The sequence below is a fragment of the Vidua macroura genome, chromosome 16 (genome assembly GCF_024509145.1).
Source record: "Vidua macroura isolate BioBank_ID:100142 chromosome 16, ASM2450914v1, whole genome shotgun sequence".
NCBI classification, from domain to species: Eukaryota; Metazoa; Chordata; class Aves; order Passeriformes; family Viduidae; genus Vidua; species Vidua macroura.
This window is the reverse complement of record NC_071586.1, coordinates 3,230,718-3,255,905: the sequence shown is the minus strand read 5'-3', so window position 1 is coordinate 3,255,905 and position 25,188 is coordinate 3,230,718. Positions and strand designations below refer to the sequence as shown.

Genomic DNA, 25,188 nt, shown 5'->3' with positions numbered 1-25,188 from the left:
CAGCTGCACAAGCTCTGCAGAAATCACCTCTCTCGCTCTGTGCCAGCCCTGGAGCTCACTGGATCCCCCCAGGTGAATTCCACCTGCTAACCTGGCAGAACACTTCTGCAGCTGAACAGGTTAATGAATAGAGTCAGGCTGGACAGGGCTCTAGGAAAGGGAAGAGGGAAGGGAGGAAGGCTCGTGTGTGCACACACCTGGGAGGGGAAGGAAAAGCAGGGCCTCAGCTCAACAGCACCAAGATCTCTTGAGGTCAGCCGAGCTGAGGGCATGGGCTCATCCTCATCCTGCTGCTGTCCCAGGGAATCCAAGGGAAACACAGAGAAAGGGAAGCAGCAGGGAGCACTGCATGGATACCAAAATCTTCTCAACTAACAGATACACACTGACTAGGGTTCCACTGCAGTACACTGCTCCTCATCTCAGGCAAGAGAGGAGACCAAGATGACACAATCAAGACTTTCAATCTCTGGCACAGGGCACAGCTGAGAGCACTGGCAGGCCTGGCACACACCTCTCACCTGACACCTCCTACCTACTTGACAGGCAGACAGCAAAAGCAGAACACAGCCATGCACTCCCAAGGGAGTCCTGTCTTTGCTCAGGTTGCTCATATTTCCTACCAGCCAAAAAATACCACAGCACAACAAGCAGAAAAATGAGTGCCACTTTTTTTTTTTTCATCTACCCAAAGGAATAGAGGAATTCCACTCATGTAATGGTAATTGAACAAAAATAACTTTGTCTCCTTTCAAATCAAGCAACATTTTTATATAAAACCAGGAAGGACTCTGAGAGCTCTCCTATTTCCTATGGAGGGCTTTATTAATGCCTTCTGTTTCCTTTACCCATCCAGAAACACATGCCAAAAGCAGGGAGCCAATCCCATGCTTAAGAGAAGAATTAAATGGGATGGATGCCATGAGGCCACAACAGTTTCTGCAGAAGATACCCCCCTCCACAGTACTGACCCTCAGCTCAGTGACCTTCAGGAGCACAAACAGTGCCCTCAGCCTGATGAAAAGCACGAGATAACAGAAAACCACTGGAAATCTTCAAAGCTAAAAAACCTCACATCCCCTCCTGTGCACACAAAGAACAAAACTACAGAGAGAAGTCCCACCTTTGCTATTTCATTTCAAAAGCAAAGCGAATACATTTTGACAATATTTACAGTTCATAGTACAACATCTTTTATCACAGCCCAGCGGAACAAAACCCACACACATCTCATTAGATTAATTGCTGTATTGATTAGATCTCTGTTATTTACAACTGGAGCCTGACCAGGGCAGGGAGTGGAGTCATGTCTCTTAAAAGACTGAAAAATGAAAAAATAATACAAGAAGTCCTACATAGTCCTACAAAGTAGAGTACTTTGAAGAAGTCTCTTCAAAGTAGAAGAAAATGTACTGATACAAAAATACATAAAAACTTGCTCTAATTTAAACGTCCCTAAGAACTGTCACACTTTGCTTTATCAAAAAGCCACAACTTTTCACAGCATCATCCTCCATCTTTCCAATAAGGCTCAAAGGATGATGAAAGCAAGCTGTGCTGGTAATCCTGAGGACCCTAACACAGACAGGTGAGCAGCAGAGGGAAGGTACACTCTCTAAAAAACACTTGAGCACTCCATCAGCTCTGGTAAGCATTTATTGCACCCTTGTTTCAAGGTATAACTGCAGCAGTAAGTGACAGACACTTATTTATGTATTTTAAACAAAAGCAGGACGTCTGAGAACAACCAGAACTATTGAAGGAGAAGTATTAAGGCAAGTAATTAATTTTAAAAGGATTACTGAGAATGTCTCCTGAAGCTACTGCAGCTATAATAAAATTAATGCTATGACTTCAGCTTCAATTTTCAGGATACTTATTTGTTTGTAACTAGAGTGCAGTCCTGCTCTTCCCCTGCCTCCCAAGGTTGCAGCTGACCAGTACATACTACTGGGATTAGACCTACATCATTACTTATTTTTATCTCTGATCATCATCTCTGTGAACCTGTAATTACAGCCAATTCTTCCCTCACAGCTGTGCTGGAGTGCACAGGTGATGGTAATCTTCTCTGTATCTGAGCAGGGGCTAAAGCCATGGAGCCACCAAGGCACCCCAGTCTGAAGGCCAGAAACAAACACCACGAGAAGGCAGCCAAAGAACTCTGCCTATGCTTCCTTTGCCACGCTGAGCCACGGCCAGAGGTCCAGGCTCCTCCATCTGGGAACAGAGCAGAGTCAGCCAGGAGACCTCACGTTATTGAGCTCCTTCCTGTGTTCCAGCAGTTCCCAGAAATGCCACAAGCCATGATCGATGCACAAGCAAAACAGCTCACAAATCCCAAATCCATATTTTATTAACACAGATCTTTACACTAAAAAGCTAATGCAGTGACACAGGGACTTGTGCTGACCCCATGCTGAGCCTACTTCCTCCAAAAGCCTTTTAACAATTCCAGTTTTACAGCAAAACCAAATGAACAGACAGATTGCTTTTAAAAACAGATTGTGAACTTGGAGCAGATGGAATAGAATAAAATCAAATGTGATTGTGAAGAATCCACAAACTTGATTCAGCCCTACCAATTGATAGCAGCTTGGAACAGACCAAATGGAGTTTCAGTTTTCCCTACTACATCACTCCACAAAAAGAAACATTCTAAATGCTTCTTTTAGGACTGTGCTTTGCCAGCACAGAGCATCCTCTCACCTTGAACATCCCCACAGCTTTTTGGCACGAGGACATGAATCAGTAAATCATAAGGCTGGAAGCACAGTAACTGGGAACTTGTAAATGTGCAACAGCAGGTTCCTGAGCGAGTGCTCAGGAGCAGCACCATCCCTTGTGGGCAGCAGAACAAGGAGCCCTTGGCAGTGCCCAGCTCACCTCCTGCACAGGCGGTGCCAGCGGGTTCTTGAACTCGGAGAGGGACACCGGGAGGGAGAACTTGGCCAGCATGGAGGGCAGGTTGTGACCCCGGAACTGGCAGGAGAAGGCATCTGCCAGGGGAGAGTACCTGCAGGAGAGAGGCAAAGGCACAGATCAGCTCTGTGGTGCTGCTCAGGGTGACTGTGATCCAATCAAGCATTGCAGAAGTGCCAATTCCCAAATGGAATATTCCCTGTGATCTAGAAAACCCCTAAGCATAGTTGATGGCATGTTGTTGTCCTGCAGAAGCCAGCCAGGAGCTCATGCACTTTCACCTCAGCCTTACATTCAGCTCCAGCATTTTAGTCAAGGTGTGGAGGGAATCCAGAGAAAAATGAAAGTGATAAAAAGTCCAGACCTGTGCAGCCTCTGGTAAAGGGACAGAGCTTGGGCAGGAACTGGGCAGGATACACACACAACCTCTGAATGTGCCAACCACAGCTGCAGATGTGGCTGTGCCCCCTCCCCGTGCTGACAGGTCAAGAAAAAGGACTGAACAGAAGTAAAGGATAGTCAAGTTAAATATCAGGAAAACTGTCTGTGTTAGCATTTCCATCTCCAAAGGTCTTCAGGAACAGCACTGCCATATTTGACACGGGCACAGTTGTTGCTGAATGACCTCAAGGTCCCTTCCAGCCCTATTTTTATACTTCCATCACCAAAGTTTTGATTTAAAACAATTTTCCTATAACTGAGTTCCAACACAGAGTCTAAAAGCATCTCAAAATCCAACAGAGGAAGGGTTGCCAATCTTCAGCAGAGCAAAAATACCCACCCCTGCCTCCACATCTTCCTTGCAGTGGCTCTGCCTGCTCTCCAAATGGCCATGGTGCCTTCTGTCTGTGACAAGGCACACAGTATGGAATGCCAGCACATGAAACAAAACAATGGCAACTTTTGCTACTTTTGATTTATGTCAGGTGTGCCAGCTACACAGAGAGCCCTATAACTTAATCATAAAGTATTTTAGTTTGTAAATGTTCCTATACTGGACATGCAGTGAGCAGGAGTACTAAAAACACTGACAGCAGCTTCACAGGGAATATATTGCTTCCAGGGCCACAGAGGAATATTGATCTGCTCTGCTGCTCCTCCTTGCCCACACTGGCTGTGCAAGTTCAGGCTCATGTAATGATTTGTGTTTTGTACAGCCTCAACAAATTCATGAGGAAAGATCCCACTCTGCATCCAGTCAGGCAAGGAAAGTGCATCTGCACTCCTCAGCACTGTGTTGCCACCAACACATTTTCCTTCTACTTACAGGCAGACACTGGCATTTGGAGAAAGCATGTAGACATTGTTTTCACAAAGAGGATAAATAATAATTGCTTTGCCCCAGTAAACAAGATGTGCTGCAAGCTGGAAAACCTGTATTGAGAAAACAGGGAAAAATTAGGGGAGCAAAATCAATATACAAACTCTCACCAAGCGTTGCATACAACAACAAAAAAAGTCTCATTTGACTTGAAATGAAAGAAAAATGTTCCATCCTTTCACCCGGCCTTCAGAATAAATTTATGGTTTAATATAACATGTGGCAGATCAAAAAGCATTTGACAAGGTTATGAATTTACAGAGATTTGCCTCACATTTCTAAGCAACTTAGTATTTCCTGCCTCAAAGGAATTCCTCCAAACTGTATCAATACAAGTTTAGTTTCTTTTCATGCCCCCAAAACTATTTTTCTTTATGCACAAAATGCATTGTGTTATGCATGAAAAATAAAACACGTGAAAAATAAAACAAAAGAATCAGCTTCTACTATGACAGAAACATAAAGGAAACCAACACTGCCTTTTTACTGCACAGAGGTATTTCAGTAATGAGCTACCTAAAGTATTTTAATGTGTTAAACAAGTCAGTGGTTGCTAATGGCTCTGGAAAAGCCACATAAATAGTGTCTACAAGACATAAAATCCAGCCTGTATCATTAGATGCATTTAACTGTGCTTTTTTGTGGAGAACAAAACTACAGAAGCAGTAGGGAATTTCCAGAGTTCATCCCATAGCCAAGTAATACCACAGACCACTGCAGGCAGACCTGGAGTTTTATTACAAAGCAGGACCTTTCCCTTGGAACACTGACCTATGACCAGAACATGTGATGATGAGCTGTGTTTCCCCTGCCACACAGAGCACAGGCTGTGTCTCTGGGTCTGGATCAACCCTTAGGAGCATGGAGCAGCCCCTCCCTCTCTGGAATCATCTCATGTAATCATCCCAAATGATCAGAGTAATCCACAGGGGTCTCTCAGTAGCCTCACAACTCATGTGAGTGCCAGAGTCTCATCCCTCCACTGGCAAAACTTCCCTTTCCAGGGGCTCATCACATCACCTCCAGCAATTCAGATTTGAGAGCTGCTTGTCACTACTGGAAGGGCATTTGGAAAGAGCTGCTGGCTTGGGGAGACTGGCTCAAGATCCTTCCCCTAGCCTAAACTAAATCTTCTTCCCATGACTGCCAAGTCTGTGCACTAATGGACTAAGGGAAATGGATGGGAAGGTTTGTACAGACATTCACAAGTCTTTGGTAGAAAAGATCTTGGCAGCTCCAGGGGAAGCAACGTATTTGGCCATGGTAGCTGCAAACCTGCACTTGCATTCTGGGTGCTTCATTTGCATGTAGACATCAATGTGGCAGGACCAAGACAGGCCACTGTGGTGTCAGTCAGGAGTACAACCTGCTCTGGTTTTAACTACCAAATAGGAGGCACAGAGAAGACAGAGCCACTCTCCTCAGAGGGACACAGGGACAGGTCCTGAGGCAACATACACAGAGAACAATGGGAAATTCCTACAAGATAAGGGGAAAGGTTTCACTCTGATGCTGGTCAGTGCTGGACCAGAGAGGTTGTAGGAGGCAGCCCTGGAGGTGCTCACAGTTTGAAGAGAAGTTTTTAATCAGCCTGTTTTAATGGACTTGTCCTGAGCAGTGGTGAGGACTAGAGACCCCCGGGATGGGGACCAGAGACCCCAAGGATGGGGACTCCCATCTGAGACAGGATGTGGCTGCAGAGCTGCCCAGCACTGTCCCTGCACCCCTGCCCTTTATTTCTCCAGCCTTTCCCCAGGCTCAGGGCTGGTACCTTCTCCCTGCTCTCTGCTCACACCAAGGGAGCTGCCATGCTCCTGCCCCACACAAGCCCACGGGCACACAGGAGAAAACACCTCATGATTTAAAAAGCTCTCAGCAGCTGCTGACAGCTCCCCGTACCTGCAGCAATGCCAAGTCAGCATCTTGAGCCAGTTGCTGCAAATTCTTCACAGCAGAGGTAGTTTTAATTACTCTCACCAGGGCAGGAGAGCAGTCCAACGGGAGCTCATTAAGCAATGACTTCTCATCATTTAAAAGTAATAAGGCATGGTAAGGCCTGCAGAAAAATAGAATACATTTGCACAGTAAACTGCAGCTTTTCCTGAAGGCTTTGTTATTCCCACACCACGATACCTGGGGTCAATGTAATGGTAAAAAAAGAATTTCTAATATCATAATTTTGCTCTAACTGGGTTCAAAATCAGTTTATTTTTATATCACAACATAAGAGGCTCTCTGTAAAAGAGAGACAAAGGGTTATATGGTAACTGGATACCCCAGTGACAAGGAAAAAAAGACTGCACTGCATTGGCACACAATTGAGAACAAGTCTGAAAACTGCTCATCTGCATTACTGAAATACAGAATGGAGTAGAAGAAAGGAAGAAAGCAGAAGTTAATTACTTTTGCAGATAAACAAACACAGGAAATAAGGTATCACATGACCTGGGCTCTCTTTCTTCCAAAGGCAGAATTACTTCTGGGTCAACAGATTAAAATGAACACGCAATTCCTGGCTGCAAACAGCGCAGGCCACTCTTGCAGCATCCCCTCAGTACAACCACCTAAAGTGAACACCACCCCCATGAATCCAGCAGCACCACAAAGCCACAGCAGCAGCTCCAGGGAGTCCTGTCTGAGCCCAGGGCCCCCCTCCTCCACAGCCCAGCCACACCATCCCCCTGCCGGAGCCACCTCAGACATCTGCAGCACCACCCTTGGAACAGGAGCAAGGACTGGCCACACTCTGAGGGGCAGAGCTTGCTCTTACCTGATAGATTTCAGACTTCTCTCAATTGCTTCTGGGGGTATGAAGTTGGTGGCAACATAGTGGATTTTGTGAGGAAGGCAGAAACTCACTTCCAGCCAGTTGTTGATGTGTAAACGAACCACCCCTGTCGTGCACAGACTAAAATAGGAAGGCAATAAATCCATACAGCATTTACACTGCATCACAAATGAAAACAGTGGCCCAGTTTCACCCCTGCACAGAAATCAGATGTGAAAAAAGACTGAATGCACCCCATCTGTCCCCAGGCTGGCTGAGGACCAGCTGACACCTAACTGCAAGGGCCTCCCACAGCTGAACACATAGAGCACCATCCCCTGCAGCATTTTGAGGGAGATTTGAAAGACTCCACCACTGACCTTCTGCTCCCTCTACCCTTAACACGGCAGCAGTGTCTCAAGTTAAAGTTTATTCAAGATCTACAGCAAGGCAAAGGAAAATTCTCTAGGCCAAAGCTGCATAGGGCAAAGATCAACTGGGCACACTGTTTTCACCTCCAATTTCCATCTTCCCCTCCAAGCAAAAAGAAAAGAGGATGTGTGTACTGGGCAAGGGCTGTTCCAAGCAGCACATTTCCACAATAACAGCCTCCTTTGCTTCTGCTTAGGTTGTTTGTTTCCTTACTAACCTGCTTCTGCTTGTGACAAACATGCCTGTTACATGGTTTTTTCATTCTAGGAAACCACAGGGACTGAGCTAAGCCCTTCATCTGACTCCAGACAACAGGACCGGAGTGGAAGCAATGGATGTCCCAGGAATAATAAAGACAATAAAGTCAGACCCTGGCTCTTAGCCTGAAAGCAACAATAAGCCTCTTTTACTGAAAAAAAAAACCAACAGAAAAGCTGGAGATTAGAGCCAGGATCATCATTCAGGCACTTTTACAGAAGTCTGTAAATCTAGACAAGAGGTGGAATCCACCTCAGGAGGGAACTATGTTTACTTAAAATGGGTAATGTACCCTAAGGAGCTAAGCCAGCACCACCGTGCAAACCCTCACAATATTCCCAATTCCACAGGCAGGGAATGCTGGCCTGGGAACAGCTGTGCTGGGAGGAAGCAGCAAGGCCCACCACATCTTTTCATAAATTAGGAACACATAAACTTATCAATCTCAAGATCTACACCGGAGAACTGAATTTGTCAATGCCCTTAGATTTTAAATTTTCTTCCCAAACAACATTTTTTGGCTTAAAATCAAATTTCAAAGCTTGCATTCTGAAAATTCCAGCCTGAATTTTAAATTCAAAGTGTGTTGAGACTCACAATTTGACTTTTGTGTCAATAACTGCCATGAATTTCCCCCTGTACACAAAACAGATTAAAAAACATGCCAGGAACAGGCCAGGAACAAATACACGCCTGGAAAAGTATTTATGTGGTTTATAACCAGCACTCAACTGCAGGTCACAAACGAACATGGTCTTTTTCAAGCTCATTTGGCTCTGTAGAGGGTTTGGAGAGAGCAGAAATTTCAGCTTTAAACAAAAATATTGGGTAGCTTTAGCTGCTGGTGCAACTACTCACCAAACCACAACAGAGTGGTGAGGGAGCAAACAGCATCCCCTCCCACCTCGCACATGATCAGACTCATTGGGGAACATCTCACTGCAGACAACACTTTTCAAAAGGTTTTGTTCTCAAATCTTGCATGGAACTCTGGAAAATGCTGATTTTTCAAGCTGCAAATGGAGCAGATACTGTGTGTTTTCCTGTTTTTAAAAAGCACTGAGAGGGTGAATCCTGTGTCTCTCTGGCCCCACCAGCTCTGATCTGCTCAGAGGCTCCCAGCCCTGAAGGAACATGCAAAGCACAAACACCTCTGGTTTAGTTCATTAAATGCTGCAGCTCCAGTAACACTGCTTACCCCACCACAAAACAACTTGGAGATAAAGCTGGATTCCCTCAAAATACATCAGGGAAAAGGGCTGAAGCTGTGGTTATCCACACGATCTCCCAGGCCAAATCCTCACAAGGGGAAACATGGCAATAAAGGAATGGGACAAGCGAGTTCAGAGACCACCTGAAAGCTCTTGGGATTGTAAAAACACGTTACCCAAGAGCAGCAGAGATACATGAAAGCATGAAACACTTGCAGGGACATTTTCCCTGCAGAGTTTAACATGCAGACAAAGATCCAGTTGGCTCCTTTCATTCTTTGGTCCAAGTGCACCAAGGCAAAAGCTTTAATTACAAAATTACACTCTCCACAGCATAATTTTGTCTACAGTGCACTATACAACAAAAGCCTAGAATTAAAGACAACAAGAAAAACAGATTTTCAGTTCTGATTTGGATCTTAATTTTATTCTTCTGCATTTGCATTCAGCTGTACATTTTCCAGCCTTCATTATAGCTTTATGAACACAATTTCTCCTTCACCTGCCCCTCCTTAGGTGGAAAATAATTAAGTGCCTGTAATTTGACAAGGAACAAGCTACACCCTCCAGCAGCAACACTTGCAACTGCCCTTGGCCAGACAGGGGAGTTAAATAACGTCCCCAGAATGGACACAAAGATTCAGGCAATCGGATATTAAACCCACCAATACATTTTATTCCATAAAAACTTTGTTTCAACACTTTCTTTTTTTTTTTTTAATCTCTGGTTGGTAACACCTGATGAGTGATCTGAGGGATGCATGGGCAAGGATCAGGATGATCAGATAACAAAGTTTAAAATTGAGACAGGGAGAGGCAAACAGGAAAAAGTTGTTTAATGTCTCTCATCATAAGGCCCATGAGATATCTCAAGATACAAGAAGGAGCAAAGTTCAGAAGAAATAGAAAGAAGCACAAAAAGTAGTTAAAGCCATGGACCTCCTTATCAGAGGATGCTGTGGTTGTTCAATATTTACTCTGGCTCACAGGATTGTGGGCTAATTCCGGGAAGTGAGATCAGCTGAAAGCTGCTGAATGTACAGAAACCCCTCCAGAGCTGCAGGAAGCTGGGGAATATTTTAGGGATTATCACTGCTCTTTTGCTCCGTTCTGCTGTGTCCTGAACTGTGAGCAACTGCCCCAAAATGAGAACATGAAAATTTGCCAAGCATCTCCCAGAACTGCAGCCTTTTCCATAACTACTGGCAAAACAAAGAAATCCCACTTCATGTTTATAAGAGTCAAGAATTTTTACATATACACACACCTCATATCACATCTGTCCTGTTTATTTATATCAGAAATTATCCCCGTGTTTTTCGTAGAGGTGAGCTTGTAGCTTTGGGGTTTGTTTTTCCTAGAGGTTGTGACTACTCAGAGCTTTGAAATTATTTCACATTTCCTTATAAAGGACAAAGGGCTGTCCTTTGATAAATAACTGTAGTTGGATTATATTTTACAGCACAGCCACAGAAATAACATTAGGTCCCATAGCATTATTCCCTGAGCTGAGATGGGTTACCACACAGTTAAGTCCCACTAGGCTAAAAGTTTATAAAGTCTCTTTCTGTATTAAAAAGAAGAAACAAACAATCCAAACCTCCCCAAAAACCTCTCCATACTTTCACTTTTATTCCAATGCAAAGCTAAGAGAAATTTGCTAGAACCAGACAAGCATTTAGTAACTATCAAGCTCGTGTATTATCTGCAGTTGCAGATAACACTATGTAAAAGCTCCTCAAAAGAGACACATATTTTAAGACCAATAAGTTTTTCAGCACTGGAAGTCCTGGAAACTTTCTTGGGCCTAAAAACCATTGCTTTCTGTTCCACACCAATGCTTCAGTTTGGGGACAAGATGCATGAAGACTCTCCGTTTTCTGAATTAATCATAAAGAAACATTCTAGTGCTCTCCATTAGAGACAAAATGTCCCAGGAAGCAGATGCTGAAAGCCTCTGAGCTGTCAGTGTAATACCACTCCATTGCTAGTCAAGATGTCCTGGGTACTGCTCCTGCCTTATGGAACACAGGCACCTCATTCAAAACCAGGGAACACTTTGAATGACAAAAATCTTCTTCTACTTGTGGTTTTGCTCAAACCAACTTGCTCAGGGACATGTTGGGTCTTGTCTGAAATACCTCAGCACCATCTACAGGAAGCCAAGGGCTCGACAACACCTCTGGAGCAACCCTGGAAACTAGGCTGGAATTGCAGAAATCAGCAGGCACTTGGAAATGCTGGTTGGAGCAAATCTCAAACAGAGAGCTGGGCTCTATCTGCAATTCAAAGTGCTCTCTCCACTCCACTGGCTGTTCTCCTACAGCCAAAGGCTATGCCAGAAGTCTCTGCAAATTTAGAACAGCACATTGTCACTGCATGCATCTGAAGGTTTACCCTTCCCAGCAGTCCTTTCTCCTTTAAAAGCAACAGAGCAAATCTTTCCATCTTCCCTCTGAGGTCATTCACACTCCTCCACACTCTCTAGGTGGCCTAAATCCCTCTTGAAATGTGGTGTCCAAACTGGATAAAGTATTCATTACAGCAGGAGTTTTACAACTGTGAGCAGGATTGGTGCCTATCTTACAGACAAGACTTATTTTATGCATTCATGTCTATCTGGATTTTTTTGTAACCCCATGTCACTTATGACTAACCCTCACTTCACAGAAGACCACACAGACTTCACTCCAGAGCTGCTGCCACACAGGAATAATTAATTCATCCTGCATTTTCAGAAAAAAATTGTATTCCTAGAACCCTTTTTCTACTTTACTAAAAAATAATTCTAAATCTATGCCTGCCTGGCAAGGTGCTGCAGCTCCTCTCAGCTGATTTGACTGCAGGTATAACAAGCATATTTCCTATGCTCCCATATTAAGTATTAATAGAAAAACCCTGCAGAACATCTCCTTATCACCCAACAACACTGTCAGCTCCTTTTGAAGTACAAGTTTCCAATCAAGCACACAGGCACTTCAGATTTTTACCAACACCTTATTTCTTACATTTTCTTTTGACAGCGTCATACGAAAGTGTCAAAATCCAACTTGCACCACTTCTTCCCCACTCACAATGCCTAAATGAGGGAGAAACTGTTTTGTTTTACAGGTGGGGGCAGCACTAAAGTGTATTTCTCCATGGTCTGTCTATTCCTCCTTATCTCTGGGAAGGCTCACATCAGCACAGTCCATGAGCTTGGGCTCTGTGTTGCTACAGTCACTGCTAAATGCCACAAGATGTCACTGTGTCCCTAAAATATTTGGAAATGTGATCAGGGTTTGCCTAGTCATAAATGCATAGCCCTAGAGGAACAGAAAAATATAATTGGAATATTAGAATTACAGGCTGCATAAAAACTGCCTTACTTAAAAGTTTAGCACTTAAACTTTAGTACTTAGGTTTTGTGCAAGGTGGGTGGAACCACATACCACATTTCTTCAAATAAGATGAAATTCACAGCTCTGGAGCACAAAGAGCAGCTTAGCAGAAGTTTTCTGATGCTCCTTGCAAATTATTTAGGCTCCCAGTGCCTTACCTTACAGGGCTCTGATCCCCTTTGTACATGAGAAGCCACAACCCAGGGAGGGTAAAGGGTTCCCTAAGGAACTCCAGCCTAATTCTCTGAATCCCTGACAAACACCTCAGACAAGGGACACAGCATCTTCCTCCCTCACACAGAGGTTCTGTGTCCCTCTGTCCAGGCCCTTCCCCAAGCACAATCCTGGCTGCAGGAGCCTCTGGGTCCCTGGAGGTAGCACTGACAGGCACAGGCTCCTGCTAAAGTACAACAACAGCCCCACACTGCTTTGAAACCTTTGCCAGAACTTCTAACCCAGTCAAGAAACAGCATGTTACACTTTGCATTCTGCTGGAAATCTCAGCATCTCATGCAAATTTGCTGTCCAGACATGCACAAGTCAGTACCTGGCTTGCCATCAGTGCTCCTGCAGCACTTTCCCCTTAGCTGCAGGTTTGGAGCACTTCCCCAGTGCTGTGATAGCCCTGTTATGACAGTTGTCAGTTCTACACTTCACTTGTCAATAGGTGGCCCTGCACTAAAGAAGAAAAAAAGTCATTCTTAAAGCTGTGACAGACATCATCAGCTTTTAAGAACAAGACACCAAAGATAGACCAAGGTAATGCTTAGGATAGCAGTTCTGCAAACATTTCACCTGACTTCCAGGCTTCACATTGCTCTGCCTGGTTTAAAACCCAAATCCCAATGATTAACAGCAGGAGGAAGTGGGTAATATCCCTAGGAACAAAGCCAAGAGATTTCAATGAGAAACAGCATGCTATGAGCTAAGACTAAAATCCAACTTACCTGTCATATGTCTCTTTGAGATCTCTGGCCAGTTTGCACTTGGGTAGGATGTGATGAAAAGGTGACTGGGGCCCTTCTGTGGCTATGGAAAAATTTAAAACAAGAAAGTAAATAACTGACTTCAAATCAAAGACTTTCTTCTTCCCCCACTGGGTATCAACCTGTATCTTAAGGACAGAATTTGTATCATTTTAATCTACAATTATCATTCAAATATTCTACAATAACTCAAGTTACACGTTAAGATGATAATAGTGAATTATTGCCAACTTCTGCTAAACCTCAACTCAGTTAAGCCCATGTAACCAAATTTGACAAATGATGACTTTAAATGCTTTGTTTTGCTAGATGTTAGCTTTAATTTTTAATGCTTGCAGCAAGATAATGCATCACTGTCAGAGTTCACCTTAAACAGTACATATTGTTGTAGTAAATTTTCCAAGTACAGTCTATAAAAATGCTCTGTAACTGTTTGCTAGCCAGGTAGCAGCACATAAGAGTAAGGCTTCCACATAAGAAGTCTGGTGACTCAGCACACAGCATTAAAGCATGCAAAACTTGCTCTAGGCCGGGTGAAGCAGGCCACACAGGAGCTCTTCCATGCCAGCCTGACAGGGAGAGGCAAACATGATGGCTCAGTGCACAGTCTCCAGGGATTGTGCTGAACTTAACTAGCAAAGAAACTATTTCACTCTTGTAAATGTAGGTGAACCCAGTGGGAAGAAATGCTGATGTCTGACTCCAGTTCAGAAGGCTGAATGATTTCTTGATTCTAACTATACTATAATACATTGATATACTATTTAAAGGAGATACTAAAACTACAAGCCTACTTTTCTACCTTCCAACTCGTGACCCTCTTGCGAGAGTCCAGACACAGGTGGATCTGATTTGCCATCAGGTTCAAACAATCCTCACCAGAATCCAATCAAGCAATCACCCCAGGTAAACAATTCTCTAAACACATTCCAAATGGGAAAAACAAGGAGTAGAAATAGAAATTGTTTTCTCTTTCTTCTCTCTGTGCTCCTCTATGAAAAAATCCTGAGAGAGAGAAGAATGTGCCTGCCACAATTTCATCTCTGAAACTCACATCTCTGCATAGGGATAGTGAACTTGGCTGAGGCAAAACGCAGGGAAAAGCTGCCAGAATGCTACAGAGCACCAAAACTTGTTCACAGTGACCCCAGGCACAAGAGAAGTAAGAAGGCACAATCAGCACCTCCCTGGAAGAGCGTTCCTGTTCAGAGCCACTGCTGCTCAAAGCACTCACTCTCTGACATGGCAGACACCTCGTCCTGGATGGCCAGGATGAGCTTGGCCTCGCGGGTGAGGTACTGGCAGCGGCGCTCCTCGTGCTGCAGGACGATGGCGATCCTGCGGGACAGGTTGTGCAGGCAGCTGATCACGGACGGGTCCGCGTTGGCCTGCAGGGAACACGAGCAGCCACTGAGCCAGGGGCACACAGAACTACAGGGATGATGGGGAACAGGCAAATGGTTTGCCATTGAGACTAAAAATCAGCTTCTCAGCTGGAAAAATAACAGAATTTTCTCTACCCGCAACCAAGCAGAAGCTCAGAGGTGTCCAAATGTAATTTGCATATTTGCATTTCTACGCTCGTTAAAAATGCATCAAAGGAACACCACACCTGGAGAGGGATAGCTCTATCTGGTTTGTTGTTCCAGTTGTTAATAGGCCTTCTACCAGCAGAGAGCAAAGACCTCAACTTCACACAGTGAGACAAGAAAGCGTCAAGCTTTTTGAAAAGGCTCCCAATGTTCAGGTTAAACCCACTGGCAGCACAAGGGCTGCAGTGCCTTTAACATGTCCCACTGACTCCATGTTGCCACACTGGAGTTTGTGCCATGTACTGAAAAGGCAGTAACGAGGTAACAATTACCAGCTCATGACCAATATTTTCATCCCAAATCTGAATTAATTTGGATCTCCCAAAAAATTCACAAATATGGCTTATTACTAACACTGCATTTATGAAAGTCCCAGAAAGAAAGTGCTGGAAAAATATCACATCAGTACAGCTGCCAAGGGGGGTGAAGGGGAATTCAGTAGCTCCAGCATGAGTCAGCAGCTGCCTCATGTTTGTTGAGACATTTAAAGGAATTTAAAAGTTCTGGCAAGTGACCACTTGGCACAGAAACCAGCAAACCGTGACTCATCAGTTTTTTGACTCCACTGCTCTTGCTGAGTCACGCCACGTTGGTAGCCCTGAAGCTCAAACACAGCAGGATCAGTGCTGATTATCACACTTGGGCCTTTGCCTGCTCTGTCTGCCCACTGCAGATGGACACTCATCTTTATCTCTGAGGGCCTCCACCCACCTCCTGCACTGCACTACTCCATCCCAGGAAAAAATTTCTACTTGCTTCTTGCCCAACACCTTCCAGAAACCTGGCTGCTCCCTGTGAACTAAGAGTGTCTCATTTGGCAAATGGATTTAGTGCTGCATCACACACACAATTACATCAGTATCATCACATGGCTGAAGGGCAAAGAAAGCAAGTCTTCCTAGAAGCACTAGAAATTAGATTCCAGAAAAATGTGAGCTAGTCTTCACTGTGAATGAAAGAGCATTGGTTTCAACACTTCTGCTGCCACATGGCTCAGTGTGCATCAATGTTTGTGTTTGCAGGTGCATCTACACACACTTCCCTGCAAGCAAAGCACAGGGCTTTAACAAAACACCAAAACAACATCTCTTAACATGTGAAATCTAAAATCAACTCCTCCACCGCAAATTCAGCACTCCCTGACCCAGGAGTGTCCTAAAGTACAGGAACATTGGATTCCCAGCAGAGCTCAGAAAACAATTTCTGGTTTGATTCAGGTAATTGTCTTGTGTGAAACCTTGCTCCTCATGTGAGGACAAGTCATGCAGGCTGGGGCCATGTCCATGTCAACTTTGCAAAGCCAGTGGTAAGAAAAGTATTAGTGCTAAAAAAGAAAAAAAGCTCCTTTCACAAGCAGGGAGCTGGAGGTTTTTAAATCATGACATTACATCCAGTCGAGCAAAAATCAACCATTTCCACAAAGATGACTATTCCAGCTCCCTCTTTTATTTTTAAACAGCCTGTGGACTGAGAAAAGAAAGCCAGAGCTCAGAAATCAAGTAATGCTTGAACATAATGAAATTTCTAGGGCTTTATACACCTAATTAGCCAAGCCAGGATCCCTTAACACCAGCATCTAATTAATAGAGGAAGCCTGAAAAAAATTCCAGGCAGAAACTATGTATTTGTTCTAGGTTTTTGCTGAACATTGAAACCTCTTTATTCTTCACTTGTACTTTCTTCTCATTTTGCTGCTCAGCTGCTGCTCCCTGGCACTCTCCCTTTACAGTGACCTCACTGCTGAGAGGAGGCAGCTTTCAAACACTGGCCATTAATCATAAAACAAGACTGGAGTGTGAGCCTATTGCATTCTCTCATGCTTCCAAGGCACATCCCACTGTCAGATGGAATGGAGACAGTCCTTACCCTTAGTGCAAACACCACGTTGAACAGAATCATGGTGGGCATCTCTCTCTTTGGTGAGGGGTCAGTTTTGGATACCTGAAAAAAATTTTTTAGAAAATCCCATCAGCTAGTGTCAGCTGGAGACAGTAACAAAGGGAAAATAATTTTTTTTAAAAAATTAAAAAAAAAAACCCTAGTTAAATAACAAGCTGAGAAAAGAGAGCAGACAAATCAATATATAACATCAAATATGACTGGCAAAATATAGAACTATGCTTTTGTTTTTAATTGGAGTGTCACAGTTACTCTACAACACTGCCTTTGCTGAGCAGCTGTGAAGACTTAAACCAAAGTCTTTTAGTCACAAGCATAGAAATGAGTGTCAGTTAAGACAGCACTCTTTCTTAGAGTCTCTGTTATTACATTTAGCATCATTAGGGACCTTAGGTTTAAATTCTTTAGCACAACTGTCAGATATACTGTCAACAGAATTCCACAGATCTCAGGCCACGCCTATTCCTTCCTTTCCTAAAATCCCCATTTATATTGCATCCTATTACAAACTGCTGCTTTTATCAGACAAAAGATGGTCTAGAACAGCAGTATGAAAATAAAAGGTTTGATTTTTCCCTTCCTGAAGGATTTCAAACACATTATCCAGCCCCTCTGTTATCTTTGTAGCAGAGAGCTCCATCCCCAAGGCAGATTCAAACTTTCCAGTGAGAAGAAAAAGCTGGAGCTGAGACAAGCAAGTGGAATTTGCACATCCAGACCAACTCCAAAGGGAGCACGTGTCGCCACAAGATGGAGCACAAAATGCAGAGGACATTCTCACCTCCCTGCATCTCCGTGCTCAACACCCACCCCATCCCGAGTGCAAACAGCTGGAACCTGCCAGGCCAAACAAGAGCTGGTCTCTACCCAAAGTATGTGCAGCACCTGAGCCAGGGCAAGCACAGAGCAGCATCTGCCCTTCCCCACAGGTCCCAAGCACCAGCAGTGAACTGCTTGGGACTGAACTCCAAAATCTGACTGCTTTCACTCAGGAGTCTCAACATTTAGAAAACTAAGAAGTGATACATATTTTGGGGGTATTTTTGTCCTAAAGTGAAAATTACATTCTCTCAGAAAGGCAGTGCTGGGAGAGTGGTAAAGGCAGTTTACTGTGTTTATCTGTTCTGGACCCAGAGGTTCCAGGACATCTTATGAATTTTCAAATGTAAGGACTGATCCTGTTCCTTCCTTAAAATCAGAGAAACTACCACCACTAACATCAGTTGGGAGGCAGGCTAGATTTCATATCACCTCACGTCCAGGAAAAAAGGAAGACTGAGCTGGGAAAGAAAATGCTGAAGGAATGAAGACTTCAGAACATTGCTACACAAAACCAATCTGGCACACGGGATTAAATGTTTGTGCTCTTGTAACTCCTGAATCTCATCAAAGTAAGAATTTGCTGAGCTGTTCTGTGGATTAATTTACTGCAGTATGAACTCTGAGGAAACTCAAAGCAGAGGCTGCTGGGTTACTCCAGACACTGCCTGAGCTCCATGGAAAAGCAGCTCCATCTGGCTTCCTCCTAACTGCAGGAGGGTCCCAGATTTAGACTGGCACAAACCAGCAGAGATGGCTGCCACATCTAGAAGATTCTGGACTCCCAGAAAGTTCTGGGGTCCCTCCTGGGATGATAAGACACACCCAGAAAGAAGATCCTTCAGAAGTAACAAAAACAGCTCTTTATAATTTTATTTCTTTGCCCAGATACAATTTTATTTAGACAAATGAAATGAAGTGACATTTCATGCAATTAGGATTAAACTGATTGGAAAGAATGTACAATAATAAGTGGTGAAAAAAATGCAAATACAAATTTTCAACCTCGTTTACAGCACATTTAGGAAGTTGAACCTTTCAGATGAGATTAGTAAAAGAAAGGAAAATGATCTTAGGGAGAACAGGCCACTGCTGTCAGAGCCTTGAGGGCACCAAAAGGTCTTAATGGCCCTGGCCAGGACCTGTTCCCACACAAATAACCCTCCCACAGAGTCCATGACCTGGGAGCCACATTTAAGCTCATCCCAGGGCCTGGAGCTATGCCTGTGTCCAGGATGGGCCTTGGATCTGTGCCTGTCTCCCGGACAGACCTTTGGTTAGGTACATCCCACCCTTGTCCTGTCTCCTTCTGCTCCTGGCCAGGGTCTCAACACAGACCCTGGGCCTGGTTCACCTCTTGCCTTGCCTGGGGCTGCTGATGGATTTGCACAGCTTGGGCACACTTGAATCCTGTCTTCCAAGATAGTTTAAACCTTTTCAGGACTGAGTCTTGGTGATCCTCCATGACATTTCCTGCAGACTCACAACTGAGTTCCCAAAGTAGCATCTTTTGATGCTTTAGGCCAGCTCCTCGCTGGGATTAAAGCAGTCTGGTCTTCTAAATATCATGCAACAGTTACCAACAAGCTGTTTCCACCTCTAATTATAGCTAGAAAGCAGGATAGAATTGGCAAGCAGACTTCTTTTTCCCCTGAAAAAAGGAATGACTTAGCAAATTTGATGAAAAATGAGACCAAAGCAGTTCAGTGACAGGGATCAGTGTTGGATTCAGAAATTACCAAAACCTAGGTCATTCCTACAGTTGATCAGGAAGAAGGAATAGGACAGGGAATATTAGGAATGCAGAAGCAGGTGAATTCTTTCCTAGATTTAAGCAGGGCCTTTTACATAGCCCAGGTAGCAAACTGCTCTCATTCTAAGCACCTAAAACACAGGCCATGGAGGAAGGTCTCAATGCAAACAGCAGCCTGACTTGATCCACAAGAAAATGTTAGATCTCTTTCAACATCCTACATATTCCATCTAAGTCTTGTGGATCATCTTCAGCCTCAGGAAAAGTTAAAAGCCAAACAAGGCTGACGCAGCTTTTAGCATTTGTGAAGGTTTTTGGTGGTGTTTTTTTCAACTGCCACACTAATTAGAGGTGCTAAAAGCTAACTTGCAGTAACTAAAATAGTGGGAAACAGCTTTTTGAGTTGGAGTGCCCAGTTTTACTTCTCTTTACTCACACTGCTTCCCTACAGTAACCAAAAGAGTTTCTGTGATCACTGACAGCTCCCTTAGTTTGCTACTCACTCCACTGAAGTAAGTAAAAGACAGCTTGGAGCATCAGGAAGTAAAACCAGGATCAAAAGCCAACATGCCCATTCTGAATTGCAGGTTTCCTCACTAAAGGCAGGCAGTTTGTGAAGAAGGCAGGTCCCCAGAGGGGATCTCATACCTACCTGCCCAAGGGCATGCTGGAGCAAGGTGGGATGGCCAACAAAGCGAACATTATCAATCTTCAATTCAAACTTTTTGCCACACATATCTGACTTGGTAGCCAAAATTGTTGCCAGGATGACATCTGAAAACCTTGAAGAGCAGAAACAGAAATTATTACTGTTTTCAAAAAGCACACCCCCAAAATATTCCTGCAAACACAGATATATTTAACTCCAAAGTTTTTAAGGCGTTACAAATTGTGACTAGATTGCTGTACCTGGAGTACCACCAATTATGTAAAATTAAGGACCCCTAAATTACATCCCTCAGATCATCACAATTATAAAACAGGAAGCATTCACAACAAAGACTGCAGGGTCATGCTCATTTAATTACATGCTCAGCAAAATACATTGAAAAGATTAGATGCAGTTTGCTTAAATATAAAAAGAGCTGGAGTTAGCCATTGCCTGGATTTAGCTGCAGGTTAATGAACTTACTAAGCAACTACATATTGACACAGCCTGTCACTCAAGCACAACAGAGATCTTTAAGCCACCCAGTATGGCAGAGGGGGAGGCAAGAAAGAGCTGATTCAATTAAAAGAAACACAGCCAATGCTTGTCCTTCCTTTCCCAAAGCTCATCAGTGACATTTTAAGTTCCTCATTGAATAGATCTCAACCTGTGCTCAGCAGACCACTGGCACCTTCCAAGAGCTGCCTGGCCTCACCTGGGCTTTCTCATTTGATACATCACACTCCTGACAGGCCAGGCCCTTCCCAATGCCCAGCCATGGGGTTACTGAATTGCTCTGGATTGGTGAGGGCAAGGCGGCAGCTCTGAGACAGGAGGGCAAGTATCCACAAGGGGTCTGCCCTGTGAAACACAGCCACTGCTGCAAAACCAGCTAAAAATCCCGTGTGACAAGGGAGGAATTCCACAACTGCTCCCTCCAATGGCCTCTCAACATTGGTCTGGTCTCTACCAACAGTTGTTTTCCTCAAGGTGTCCCCTGGGACAGTGAAGCCCAAACCCACAGGGAAGAGGATCTCAGCTGCTAGAGTAAACTTGTTGCTCTAGGAGCAGTGCAAGGCTTGTTATTAACAAGTTCTCTCCTCATCTGTTTTACAGAAGCTCCTACTTGACCAAATGAATTTCAGACCACTTTCTGATGAGAGCTGGTTTTTAAGAATGAAAATGTTTATTTCATTTTGTGTATTTACACCCAGGGATGTGTGTCCCTGCCAGACCATCCCCCTAGGGCAGGCAGGTATCCCAGATAACCCAGTATCACTCTGAGAGGAGGGCAGGCATGGGTGTGTGCTGTGCTCATCTTATCTCTTGGCCACAAGTGAGCCCTCCATACCCAGAGAAGCAATTAATGTACCTTAGTCCTGCTTCCCTCTGAGTCATGCAGTACTACAGAAATTAAGACAAATGCACTCAAGGACACAGGGAATTCCTTTTATTTACAAATACTGGAGATGAAGGACCACACAGGTCCAAACTGCCAAAGCCCCTGGTGCTTGTACAAACAGGTTGCCCTGACCACAGCATGCTGCTTATGTTTGGTTTATGGAAAGAGCAGCTGTGCACAAACATCCAAATCCCTGACTGCTCTGCTCCAAACTCCAAGCTAAGGGCAAGCAGAGACTAGCCAGAGACTCCTGGGGCCACTGAGCCCCTGCTCCTCAGCCACTGGGCTGCACAACTTGGGAAGTTTGGGAGCAAAGGGCAAAGCCAACTGGAACAGGACCTGGACTGACAGACCCTGGAGATCACATTCAAAATAGAAAAAAGTCACCATGACAGCAGTGAGCTTCTCCTCCTCTTTTTACCCTGTTCAGCTGCTCATTAATAGGCTCATCATGGAGCCAGGAAGATGGGAACAGCACTGGATCCAAAAGGAGCATATGTTTTGAGGGGTGAAGGGAGAAGGAGGGCAAACTAGAAAATGTCGGCTTCCTGGTAAGAAATTAGTTACCCTTCCCTCCTCCAGCCTTGGCAAAGGATACCTGGGAGCTGATAAACTGATCATTCTCATAACTTCCACAAGGAATACACCAGCAGATCTTTCAACAGATAAATGTGGTGCTAAAGGTGGGAATTCAGCAGTTTCCCAGGGGAGCTCTTGACACCAACAGCCCTATCTGCCCCACCTTGCATGTGGCTCTTTGGGGAGGAAGAGATTAAAAGGCTGACTTTTGAAAGTCCTCCAGATCTTCTCACTAGCAGGGTCTTCTCTGTCTGGGAGAGTACTGAATTGTAGTCAGAGGACATGCTCAGGGACAGAATCCTGACACAGGTGCACCTCCTATCACCACAGGCTCTCCCAAGAGTTACCTGGACTCCAGTCCCATTCTCCTCCTCTGACAGCCTGGATTTATAGCTTTGCTGTCTGGGTTTTTTTTAACCCCCAGTGCTCTACATAATTTTGACATTTCTTAGGCCTCAGGACAATAGGGAAATCGAGGAACAGCAGATGTGTTATTCCCATTACTTCAATTAGTCACCTCATCCTAGAAAATAACACTTTCACTTGAAATATTTCAATACACATTTTCCCATCTTTGGGGTATGTTAAGATGACCTAAAAACACTGTCTTCTCAGAGCCCAAGAGTTTGTAAGAAGCAGATTAAGTTTTGCAGTTGGGCAGTAACCCTTCTCCTTTTATGAGATTAGTCTGAGCATTGTGAATTCCAGGGGGAAGCAAACCTCTTCTGTACTAAGGAATTCAGCAGGCAGAAACAATATACAATAAACAAAAGCTTTGATTTGTCCAAAATATTTTACCACTCCTCTCCAGAGCACAACATAGCAACAGCACACTGAAAAGATTCAAACATTAATTCATTTTTCCCCCAAGAATGGATCATAACTTTTTATATGCCACAGGAATTCAAAGCAAGGTTCCTACAAAGAATTTTTCTTTGAAGTAGTTCAGAACAGGATCTGAGTATGTAGGTGAGCTTTATGTTAAGCAGGGACTAGGGATGCATTATTTTTTTTTCCTTCTGGGGCCCTGAGTTAAGCACTTTTCCCTCTATGTGTGTAATCATCCCATTTAGCTGAGTGGGGCACCAAGAACAAGCAACAGCACAGCTGCTCAGACCTGGGTCCTCTAAAGAGCTCTCCATCATTACCCTGGGATTAAATAGATTGCTCACTGATCTGGTACTTTCAAGTCACTTCTCCTCAGAAAACCATTTGATTTAGGGCTCCTTGTTGGAATAACTACAATGCCAAGGCTATACTTGCTGCATTCCCAGCGCCTCCCAGCTTTTCCCAATTCACAGAAGGGACAGTGCCACATCCATTCTGGATTTCCTACAGGAAGCACAGAAATGTTAGTAGGACCTCGGTAATTATCCTGGCACAAACCTTTAGCAATACATTTCCTACAAACACTGTGATTTAGCATATGATTTTCTGATCATTCAGTGTAAAACAGAAACCAGAAACAAAAGCACAATTAAAAAGGATGGTGAGAAAAGAAAGCCATTCTAGACAAAGGTGATTGTTTAGAATGTTTGGTCTTACCCTGAAACCAATTGCTCATCAGTTAGAGGACATTGGTCTCTGAAATGGGAACATGGCCATAAACACAAAACAAAACACAACAAAAGAAAATAAACGAGGCAAGTACACAAAATACAAAAGAGAAAAAAGAGATAATATTAAAAACTAGGATGAACTATTAAGGATTAAACTCCTGTAAAGGAAATATAACTGTTGAGGAGAGTCAAAAGTTAATGGAAGGTGAATTCCAAGGATATATTGCAGGCTGTTTGACAACATGGAGAAAACAGGCTAAGGTAATTGAGCCCCTGCACTAGCAGTGGCTGCTGCCACGTGTTTTCCCACAGTACACAGCATTTATGGAGCTGATTTCCATGGCACTTTTTAATTCATGCTTACCTTAAGAGAAACAGAAGAGGCTGCAGCCTAATTTAGAGCAGATTCTAAACCTCAGTTTCTTTCCTAGACTATTGCTAGCATTTCCACCAAAGAACCTCAGATGCAGCTCCAAACGACCCACAGCTCTTCCCAACTGGTTCCAGCGCTTCCATACCCACAAGATTTAGGAAAAGAGGACACCAAGTGATTATAGTGGCAGGGTTCTGTGAAGGACCTGGCACACACAGCCACCACTGCTCCTGCAGGGACTCACACAGCAGGCACAAGGCTGGCCAGACTCACAGCACACACATGAAGTCCTTCTCTGTCCCGCTCTGTGCCCCAGGCAATAAGCACAACTTAGGAAGTGGAGGCTGAAAAAGCTTTCAAGGCAAAGAATCCTAAACCCTTCTCTACAACAGGTGTACAGAGCAGGACTGAGTTAGCACCTGTACTCATTTTTATATCAGAAACACCTGTTTCTATTTTAACATCCAACTGCCACTTTTTCCCCCAGTTAAGATTAAAAAATTACTTGTTTCCTGAAACAACTTCATAAATGTACTGGAAAATGAATCTGATAAAAGCTTTATAATATCCCACATGAGAAAGGGAAGGCAAACTGAAAACCAACAATTGCATAATACAAAACACAGCAGATTTCTGCCAGTGACAATGAAAAGAGAACCTAGAGAACCTAAATGACAAAGTACACAGTGGGGTGACATTACAGGAAGGGTGTTTCAAGGAATGGGTGGATGAATGGAAAAGCACAGGCTTACAGAAAGGAAGCCTTTCAGAACAAATACAAGGAAGAACACTGGAGTCCAGTGAAAGAGGGACAGAGGAAACAAATGTTATCACAGGAGAACTACTGTTTGTTAGAAAGGGACATTCAAACCCTTGTTTGTCAGTTACTTGGGGTTTTTATAACAGAAGCATTTGCTAAATTTGCTAAAACTCCTTCAGTTAGTCAGCTCTGCTACTAAAAAAGCAAAGTCTGCTGTAACATATGTTACTATATGTGCCTCCTCATTAGAATATTTGCATGCTGGCTATACCACCTTCAGAAAAACTACAAAAAACTATTTCAAACCAATTTAACATAGCATTATTTTATGGCTTCAAAGGAGTAATTGCCTCATATTTTTTCAGGGGAAAGAAAGAAAACTGGCAGGCATCTCTGTAAACATTGGGAGGGGGTGTATTCCTGGTAAAACACTCAGAAACTGAAGGATGTTTTTGAAAAGTGCAAATGATGAAAGGCTGAGAAGAAGCCAACAAAGAGAGACTTGACAAGCAATTTGTTTTGACAG

At 43.9% G+C, this 25,188-nt stretch overlaps 1 protein-coding gene across 10 annotated transcripts in view; it reads right to left on the bottom strand.

The window, feature by feature from the left end:
- Positions 1–25,188, bottom strand: part of NPRL3 (NPR3 like, GATOR1 complex subunit) — a 42,086-nt gene that overhangs the window by 11,858 nt on the left and 5,040 nt on the right. For 4 of the 10 annotated variants that reach the window (XR_008439564.1, XM_053991591.1, XM_053991585.1 and 1 more), the window contains exons 3-11: positions 23,516–23,554; positions 19,993–20,122; positions 16,736–16,810; positions 14,512–14,665; positions 13,239–13,320; positions 7,014–7,151; positions 6,143–6,299; positions 4,190–4,296; positions 2,887–3,016 (exon numbers count right to left, since the gene is read on the bottom strand). Coding sequence is in view for 9 of the 10 variants with exons in the window: in XM_053991591.1 (XP_053847566.1) it covers positions 2,887–3,016; positions 4,190–4,296; positions 6,143–6,299; positions 7,014–7,151; positions 13,239–13,320; positions 14,512–14,665; positions 16,736–16,810; positions 19,993–20,122; positions 23,516–23,554 (1,012 nt within the window). In the remaining variant the exon portion in view is untranslated. Of the gene's footprint in view, positions 1–2,886; positions 3,017–4,189; positions 4,297–6,142; positions 6,300–7,013; positions 7,152–13,238; positions 13,321–14,331; positions 14,354–14,511; positions 14,666–16,735; positions 16,811–17,549; positions 17,585–19,992; positions 20,123–20,704; positions 25,029–25,188 lie in introns of those variants that run through there. The other 6 variants (XM_053991587.1, XM_053991590.1, XM_053991588.1 and 3 more) reach the window with 5 other exon arrangements.